Source organism: Acyrthosiphon pisum, chromosome A3 (assembly GCF_005508785.2).
Source record: "Acyrthosiphon pisum isolate AL4f chromosome A3, pea_aphid_22Mar2018_4r6ur, whole genome shotgun sequence".
NCBI classification, from domain to species: Eukaryota; Metazoa; Arthropoda; class Insecta; order Hemiptera; family Aphididae; genus Acyrthosiphon; species Acyrthosiphon pisum.
Genome location: NC_042496.1, coordinates 1,013,197 through 1,023,739, shown reverse-complemented (window position 1 = coordinate 1,023,739; position 10,543 = coordinate 1,013,197). Strand labels below are relative to the sequence as shown.

The window sequence follows — 10,543 nt, the reverse complement described above, 5'->3', positions numbered from 1 at the left end:
GTTGTTGCTGTCGCTTCCACGGCGGCTTTGGTGGGCGCTGGTGCCCTATTGAAAGCGGTGAAAACGGCTGTTGGTTTGATCGGTTCGGGTGTGAACCGTGGGCGCTGGTGCCCTGTTGAAAGCGGTGAAAACGGCTGTTGTAGAGACCGGTTCGGGTGTGAACCGTGGGCGCTGATGCCCTGTTGAGAGCGGTAAGGACGGCTGTTTTGAGGAGCTGCTGCTAGAAGTTGGCTGCAGAGTTGGTTGGCAGCTGACGTCTTGACAGGTTGAAGTTGACTGATTGACGTTTGTGGTTTGTCTGTGGTTTGTCAATAGGCGGGTTCGGGTTGTGGTGATAATTTAAGACAGTTGAAAATAAGGTGGGTAACGTCGCAAATCATAGGTATGTTGCGGGGAGTCATTCAAGGTTTAAAGGAACGATAGGAGAGTAAGGTGGTGTGGCCAAATTGGACAGGATTTCGAAACAGGAGGACTGTGTTATGCATTTCCCAGAGAGATTGAGGTTGTGAAACCAGTCGGTTGTGGAGGGTTGGTTGGAGATATATTATTTTTTTACACGACGAGCACCAAGACGTGGCAAAATTAGGTCTTAGCGTTTCCCAGTGTTTCAGCCATAAATTGGTCATATAAATCTAGTGGTTGGGGATGAAGTCAGACCGTGGAATCGTTATAATACTGGGAGGGCCATTCGAAGGACGCCGTAGATTTTGCCAGTTTTTTGACGAATCACACTCGTTTCCCACTATAACTGTACGGCCGTGGGAACGCATACAAATCGAATGACAATAAGGCTGATTATGTTAGAGAATAATATAAAAGGTGCCGATATTGATTATAATAGGAGAACGTCGTAATTTGAATACCTACGTTTGTTTACAATTGAGAGCGGCTTGAAGGCAGACACTCTATTCATTTATTAGTATATATTTTATTAATCGTAGAATTTATTTTACTTCACACGATGGGTATAACACTATTGTACATGCCGAGTAATGTATGAGCAAAATAGCCTATACATTGCTTCGTAGAAGGACAAAGTAATTTCGGATTTTAGAATGTTTCGATTTTAATTGTTATTCCTAATATACATAATAATATAATACATAAATATATTATATTGTATCCTCTTGTTTGGATTCTATTGTAAACCTTCAATTTAAAAAATATATATATATTTATTATTGTGACATTGCAGCTTCTTTAAATACCTACCAATTAAAGAAATTATTATTAGTAGACATTTGTCTAGATAAAGATAAAATAGAAATGTGTTTTTATTCAGATAAAAAAAATACAAGGAAGTATATTATGTTATACTGCAGCCGTGATCATAACGTACCCCCGTGTTATGTTCTATGGGTAAATACTAAATTCATTGTAAATATACGCCGTGGTAATAAAATGTTTACAGAAAAATTACTAAATACGTCTAAAAAACAGTCTAAATCAGGAGCACCCGTATATGCGTCATAGTTTTTGTTAATACCTACTAAATATAACACATCTCGAAATCACATTTCTGCGTTGCTGCCGTCACGCAGCCGATCAATTGGAAATAGCGCAACAATAATATTAGTAACTATACATTATTATTATACCTATCAGAGATATTTGAGATTTTTTAATAGTTTTGATTTTGTTCATGTTTAAAAGTAAGTAAGTACCTACTGTCAGTAAATTACCTATACGAGCTATACGATTCCATTGTTCTTGAATGTCTTTCAAAAATCTTGTAAAGTCAAATAATAATGTGTAAGTATATATTCTGTTTAAATCTTTATCTAGATATAAGTCTCATCGTTGACTATTAAATTGTGTTCCTTAAATCACCTTAGTAAGTTATCTCTGTGAGAAATTAATATAGGTATTTAAATGTGGGCTCCTTCAACGGTTATATTTATCTATATATATAAAAACGAATGTATGTCAGTGTCTGTGTGTCCATGTTACCATGGTTACCAAGGTTGCCATGGTTACTAAGGTTACCAAGATTTCATGGCTATTAAGGTTACCATGTTACCATGGTTACCAAGGTTGCCATGGTTACTAAGGTTACCAAGATTTCATGGCTATTAAGGTTACCATGATCCATGGTTACTATGGTTACCAAGGTTACCATGAGTGTTGTTTATAATTATAGGTCTTTAATGGGCAACGAATTGCACAGGATCAGATATAGTACGGGTGTGTCCATCTACCCATGGCAATCAATTATATAATATTTTGAAACTTATGGACCTTTTTGTTTTTAAATAGTTACCGTGGGTTTCAAAGCTATAATAATAATAATTATTGGTTGCCAATGGTTTAAAATGTTTGTTATTTATTATAGTGCCCAACGATTCATATTTATAACCGAATTCAATTGCAACTATTATAAGAATTTCTACTATTATTAGTTAATTTATTATGCCCAACAACAAACGATCGATAAATAGTCCCGCAGTTCTAGCACGCAAGAAGCGGGAAACACGAGCCGCGGAAACAGACGAGCAAAGAGAAGCCAGGTTGAGGACCAACCGAGAACGTCAGTCCCTGGCCCGCTTATCCGAGCCAGACGAGCAAAGAGAAGCAAGATTGGGGACCATGCGAGTAATGGGTGCTCGATCCAGACGAACCACCGAATTGAACCTTTGTGCACTACACTATGATGCCGATATTAATTACAGCACACACCCAAGCGTGGCCATCGGAATAATGGATCCCTTTCGGAATAATAATCCCTTTTTGATTATGTTAATTAACGTTTAGAGATTAATACATATGGAGTAGGTATTTTTAATGGGCGACGAGGTGCACGGGATCAGCTAGTAATTTATAAAACAATTTTAATTTAATGACATCAGCTTAAAAAAATTTTTGACATTTTCAAAAGAACCTACTTAAAATATTTTTAGAACAGGTATGACTTATATCTATATTATTCATGTTTATTAGAATATATAGTTATTAGAAAAAAATATTATATATTAAAATATTAAACCAAAAATTAATTAACAGGTAACAAATTATTAATTTTATATGGAATAGAAATCATCAAACGCGATTAATTTGTTTTTGGTAACATAAGAATTCTTCTGACAAATTTCAAATCTTAACCTGATAACTTGGACAATTTTTACAAATAGATATTTCAAAATTAAATAACATACCTAATAGAATTAAATTTTTTTTTTGAATTTTCTGAATTTTGTTCTTACCATAGTATTACACAATAAACATTATTGTATATATTTTGTACGACTTAATACAATGCATGTCTAATGTAAATAGAGTACTATAAATTATATTATGAATATCCGAACACTAAACTGTTCAAATAATTGTTAGTTTATAACCTTGTAGTTGCGTTGATGTGAAACAATAAAAAAATAACAATGACAATAACCGTATAGGTAAACAAATGTATACAATATCCATTATACTAAATGCCTCGATGCGTTGTGTGCAAGCATTTAAGGACGTCATCTCGACTTGCGCGTTGTGTACAAACATTTGAGGACATCTCGACCTTTGCCACATATGCACGATTTTATCGATTTTTATTAATCTGGGCATTTCAAAACACACCACTGCAGTACTGCACCAATATGAGGATAGAAACCCAAGACTATCCCCCCACCCCCCCCCCCCCCAAACATTGCTCGGAATCGACTTAAATATTTATCGGCACTTTTGTACGATTCGACTCGATCTGAGTCCCGGGCGGTAAATTCCCTTGTGTATGACGTTCGTTACGAATTTTTTTTCTTTTTTTTTATGCTCTGAAAACTGTTGTAATTATTCATAATACGCCTCCGCGTGGAACATACCTATTTAATGGATACACATACGTTAGTGTACCTATCCAGGTATCCAACTCCCAAATTACGCCACTGGGGCGTATAGCCCTTACACTGGCTACACCACCTGTGACATCAAACATTATAAAGAAAAACACCGATTCAAATTGTGTCAAATTGTGCACGAGTACAATACTTAATATCAAAATATATAATAATTCAGTTACAATCAGTGATAATGCGAATACCAAGTCATACTAATACCGTCTTACAAATGTATACAGCATAGCAAAAAACTGTTTTGCGCGGGAAGGAACCGAGAACGCCACAGTCATAACTAAGAAACGAAATTTTCACCACATAAAAAAAGAACTTTGGCTGTGCAATATCGTTTTTATTTTTTCGTTAACGGTAACTTAAAAAAAACTTATTAAAGTTTGAAAAACACAAATAATAATGGATTTTAAAACAATAGGAACTTTTTTCGTATAAGTGATATCAAAAAAATAAAAACGATATTGCACAGCCAAAGTTATAAACGGTGAAAATTTTGTTTCTTCGTTATGACTGTAGCCTTCTCAGTTCTTTGCCGTGCCAAACTGTTTTTGGTATGCTATTGCTATGCCGTACGTGTGTAAGGCGGAGACATCATATGCGGGTGTAACGTCCTCTTAAAAGCCACAACAATTTTACACTATTTATAATCAATGATACATATTTGTATATAGACAGCTATTAAATTCGTAGAATGACTACCTATGTCATTATTTTAATAATTATTGAGAACTTCTCAAGATTGTAAACAAAAATATACTTTTGTAGTCTGAAGTACAATTAACAATTCTGTACTTTCCCATTGTAGTTAATATTATCTTAACATATTATAAAACAAATTCCATTTTTCTCTCTGTATGCTTAGGTAGATCTTTAAAACTACGCAAAAGATTTGTATGCGGTTTTTTTTAATTGGTAGAGTGATTCAAGAGGAAGGTTTATATATATATATATAACATGCATAATCTAGAAGAGAAAAACCCCTGGGAGGTGCTCAAACAAGAATTTTGAGACTTACGATTAAAATTGTTGTTTATTAATGGTTGCTATGGACGGACACAAACAAATACAAAATATTCAAATTAAAAAAAAATAATGATAAATCTTAATCTTAACAAAGTCTCACAGTCTGTCTGTATGCTTAGATCTTTAAAACTCCGACTCTGATGAGGTTTTTTTAATGATAGAGTGATTCAAGAGGATGGTTTATATGTATATAACGGCATGCATAATATAGAAGAGAAAACTGCCTCTTTTTTGTATGTACGAGGATATCTCGAAAAGAACTCTACTTATTTCAATACTGTTTTCACCAATAAATCGGTCAAGTCACGGGGAAGGTTTCAATGTATAATAATTTTCCTTGGTGAAATCTAGTATGTCTATATATATTTACATATTTTTCCATGATTTGTATATAAATTTAACAAACTATAATTATGTAGCACAGGTAAATAAATATAATATATTATTATGATCTAATCCTATAAAATAAAATTAACAATGAATGGAAATAATTGTGTTCCAGAACCCCAGAAACTAAAGAAAATATCGAAAAAGAAAATGACAATCCCACATAGCAATAAGATGAATTCTACTTATTTTTAAAATATCATTCACAAACTACAAATATTTTTAAAACAACCTTAGATGGTGTTTAGAAGATAATAAGATATATTCAATATATGTACAAAATATATTTTGGCCGCTGGATTGATATTTCTGAAATAATTTTAGAATCATTTGTGAGATATTGTGATTATATTTTATAAATATATTACTGTAAAAATGTATAGATACTGTTAAAAATGTTTGCTACATTTTATTATACTGTCTTGATTTGTTAAACAAGTTCAGCAATATGCTGAAAGATAAGATCAAACCAACGGATGGAACGGTAATAAAATATAACTTTAAAAATTGCAAAGCATACTATCAATATATTTTAGTACAAAGCGTACAAAACATATTATGGTTATTTTACTAATATATGTACAATAATATGTACATATATACATAGAGCCATATAGAACGTATAATATATTGTAAGTTTAATATATAGACGGAAGATCGAGAAGACCTGCAGATTGTTTCGGTTGTGAGAAGAATAGAGAACATAGAAAGTACGCAATCTATACTATATCTATATCTCTAGATATAGATACAGATATAGATCTCTATACTCTATCTAGATAAAATAAAATATGAACAAATAATTATCTAGATGAATATCTAGATAAATTTATCTCAGATAAGTCCGAACACTGGCCATAGGTGGTCTTAGGATTTGAATTTTGAAAGGAATTTAGTCTCGTATACATTTTAAACATAAATATAACGAGCCCATGGATGATTATGGTCCTTTCGCTGATAAATTATTTAACTAAAAGCTGTTTTTGAATAAATCTGGCTTATCAAATCTATTCTAAGTGCACCTATAATATTGTATAATTAATTTTAATTAATGCAATCTAATCTACGACCTGCAGCCACATCTTAATTGGTTGACGGAATATCACTTTACGCGTGAAACTTGGCACTGTGTTGGCAGCTATTTTAAGTCGAGGAAAAATAATTCAATTAATTGAAAACATTACTTTGCTTTACTTTAATTTTAACACTATATATAAATACCAAACTTAAAAAAAAGTTAAATGCTTATTGGAAACAATTTACTGTCGAAATATTACAATATAAATAAACTAATTCTATTCAAATAAACAGTGTATAGACACAATTGTCGTCAACAATAAACAATACTAGCCAACACATTATAATATCAATGTTATATGCGACATAGTGTTTACTGTTTATATGTCATAATAATATTATAATAATAATAATGGGGGACGGAGTAGCCGAGCGGATTAAGGCGTCGGTTGCGACGCACACCGGCGCTGGTTCGATGCCGGCCGCGGGCGGCATTTTTCTTCGGGCAAGTCACGGTGTCCGGAGAAAAAGTGCTACCATCCCCCACCCGGGCATACCTACGGGTGCCTGCTAAAAAATCTGCTAAAACCAAAAAACACACGTGTTTAAAAAACTTACAGTACCTTCCCCCACTGCAGTAAAAACCACTCAATGACCTAAATTGCCGCGAATTAATTGATAAAAAAATAATAATAATAATAGGTATTTAATCTATTTTGTGATATAACGTCATTGAAGGTACTTCAGGTATTACTTATACGTCACGATGTAAATGTTAATCTCCATTACGATTCGTATAAAAGTTGGCCTTCGAGCGACGGGTGGCGTACACTGGTGTTAAATTCTGAACTACTAAACTGCCGTGATTTTTTGCGACAATATTGTACCATTGAAAGATACGGGTGTGGTGTCACCTTATCTTCTCTATATCGTGTGTGCCAGTGGCGCCGAACCTATAACCCAAGAGGGACGACCGCCCCCCCTTTTTTCGGTGGGTGGGGTCGTGGGGGTCCGTGGGTGCCCCAGCAAACTACTTATGAATTATGTTCGTAATAAGCTATTAATATACATATGCAGCACTAAAGCAAGCGTAAACGGAGGTGGTAGTCCGTATAAATTTTTACTTGCCCCCCCCCCCCCCACCCTTTAAAATATAGTTCGGCGCCACTGGTGTGTGCAACCAACAACCATTCATATGTATAATAATTAATAATATGGATCAGTCATACAAGTGAGCATAACAACATAACAACGTTTGATGCGATAGCGTGTGTGTGTGGGTGTGTTCATTTCTTAAAAATCTATATTTATCTCAACGCCATCTGTTCTAGGTATATGACTATAATATGAATTCTGTTTCGGTATGTGTGACATTTACATTAGTCAAATATCAATCGGTATACAAATATACAATTTTAATTTTATTTACAGGCATGGTTCAACTCGTATCAATTGTGTCCCGTGTGTCATTACGCACTGGTGAATCAATTCAACCTCGAAATCCTTCAATTTCGTTTGCGTTCAATTTTGTTGGTGGTTGGTGGACCGTTGGTACTTACTGGAGCGTACTTTGCTTTCAACGGGCTTTTTATGCTGGGATTCACGAGTGGAGGGATCTCGGCGGGCTCTTTTGCCGCAGCGTGGCAAGCGAGCATGGGATATGTTGTAAGAGGTTCGCTCTTCGCCATCTTGCAATCATTGGGCACTAGTTTTATGTTCAAATTGTTATTTAGCACACTTACCGGAACAACTTTAACGTATCTCTTGTCCACTATTCGATTGCATGCTCGTAATTTGTATTTTTGTGATTGCCCAATAGATGATGATGGGGAGGCTTCCGAATAAAAAAAGATGATAAACTAATAATAATATTGAAAGAAAGTGTGTTTATTTTGTTTATAAAATACATTTATATTGGGCACTACCAGCTACACTTTTTCATTGTATTTTTTTATTTTTAATGTGAAACATCTAATAGCGCGGTACAGGAGTGAAGCCGACTGTGCCTAAACCTGCAATGTTATAGATGTTGACTACCCGTCGACTGTGGCGTTTCAATTTTCAACATCAGTACCATAAGAAAATTGTTGATGTTTCACATCTGACAGGTGTCTCGCAACGTTTTAGTTTTTTTTTATTTAAGGTCTCCCCACCTTGTCACACTATTTTGAAAACTGTATAGATTATTGTCTTCTGAAGTCAAATATCTTGGCCTCATCCTCGACAGTAAACTTACCTGGAATCCCCACCTAAAAGCCAAACGAAAAGCCCTTAATACCCGACTCCACCTCCTTAGACCCTTATTGAAATCCAAAATGAATATCAACACCAAACTTCTAATTTATAAGTCACTACTCAGGCCACTATGGACTTATGGCATCCAATTATGGGGTGCCGCTAAACCCTCAAACACCCGTACAATCCAAGCCTTTCAGTCAATATGCCTTCGCCTAGTTGCATCAGCACCCTGGTACTTAACCAACAATAATCTCCACAAAGATCTCAAAATCCAAAATCTTAACCAAATCTCCAAACTATATTACACCAGACTCCACAACAAATTTCAACAACACACAAATCCACTAATCTCTAAACTATCAACCAACTCACTCCCTGGTAACCCGCGCCGTAGACTAAAAAGGCAATGGTGTAGAGATCTTCTTTGAAAAGTGAGCTTAATAAGTGCTGGAGGTCGCTACCAGGTAACACCTCCAAACCTCAAATTAATTACTTATAAACTGTCTTATATTATATAACTACATATATTTTTTTTTCTCTCTTCTCTCTCTCTTCATTGTTATTCATGTCACAGGGTGTTACCACTGGGTATCTTCCCTAATCTTATTATTCACATCACTCTTACTTCACCTATCAAACCTACTTATTATACTAAGAAATGTATAGATTGTAGATTACTTCAAATAAATAAAAAAAAAAAAAAAAAAGATTATTGTCTTATGTGTTATTGTTCAAATTAATAGTACCCGATATCTAAAACTTTCCGTTGCATATGACCAACATCCATCACGATTTGATTTATAAATTCCTGAGGAGCATCAACGAGCGTCATCTTCATTCAGGTACCTATGACCCATCATCCCGGTGTTACGTGCTATTATTTATGAACAACGTAACGCACATTTCTGGTAGTATCGACTATATATAATAAGGCAATTAGTATAAAATAGCATGCTGAGGTCATCGCAAAGGTGTTATCACACGTCTCTCCTCGGGAAAGTATTAATAGGTACTCGTACGGAAGGACGCGACTCGACCAGGCGGCCTATTCTCAAATCAATCGAAAAGATCGGTCGAATAGCTCTTTTCAATCTTTGATTTTCGATCAAAAAAGTCTATTCGATTGCTGGTTTTCGATCAAGTGTATTCTCAGACAATGATCGAATATTGTAAATCGTAAATATTATTTTCGATTATCGATTCACTTATCACTAAAAACAGATGTTATTCCACGAAATAAAACATTTTATCGGCTATATTTTGATATCACAAGTTAAAAGTTTTCATTTATTAGTTTCTTGCTATAGTGCGTTTCATTGTAACTGCGACTCGACGTGAACGCGCCTCGTGGTTTTTTTTCATTGGGGTTTCTAAAGCTGGCGCGTAAAGTTGCGCGGCAAATTTAAAATTGATAACGAATATTTTACACATTTTTTCGATCTTATAGCTTTAAAACCCCTGTTTGAGACAAAACAGCCATGAAGTGCGAGAGAAGCGTCGAGTCGCAGTTATAATGAAATGCACTATAGTCAGGGGCGGAGTGGCCGGTCTGAAAATGGGAATTTTCCAGATGGCCTGGTGGCCTGTCCTATAATAAGATTTTATTGGATTATATTTTCAAGAAAATAATTATTGAATTTACCTGTGATTGATTGTAAGATTGTTCCTGTTAATTTATTATTATTATTAAACAACTAACTACAGAACCGAACTCGCCACAAGAAATACATACAAAATGATATATCACATGAAGTGTTCGAACACGGCTGAACTTCCCGCCGGATCTAGCTAAATCCAAAGGCTTTACAAGTCTCGTGATCTGCGCGGAATGTTCGCGACGAGTCGTTCCCCCTCCACGGTGTACACACGCCGGCCGGCGTCCACGGCTCTCGTTCCGGGACACTTGTTTTTTGGTCGTCGCCTACGCTTGAGCTTGGCGGATTACTACATACTTACCTAATTTTTATAACTTTTTTGACAATTATTATTTATTTTAAAACATGCTTAATAACTGTGATGATATGATAAATTAAATACCC

The 10,543-nt window shown here is 34.9% G+C and overlaps 1 protein-coding gene across 1 annotated transcript; it reads left to right on the top strand.

Moving 5' to 3' along the window:
- The first annotated feature begins 7,475 nt into the window (after window positions 1-7,475).
- On the top strand, window positions 7,476-8,582 carry LOC100162606. Its single transcript, XM_001951672.5, has 2 exons — window positions 7,476-7,627; window positions 7,698-8,582. Exons 1-2 carry the CDS (start codon window positions 7,613-7,615, stop codon window positions 8,109-8,111), a joined length of 429 nt encoding a protein of 142 aa, XP_001951707.1. The 5' UTR covers window positions 7,476-7,612; the 3' UTR covers window positions 8,112-8,582.
- The last annotated feature ends 1,961 nt before the right edge of the window (window positions 8,583-10,543 follow it).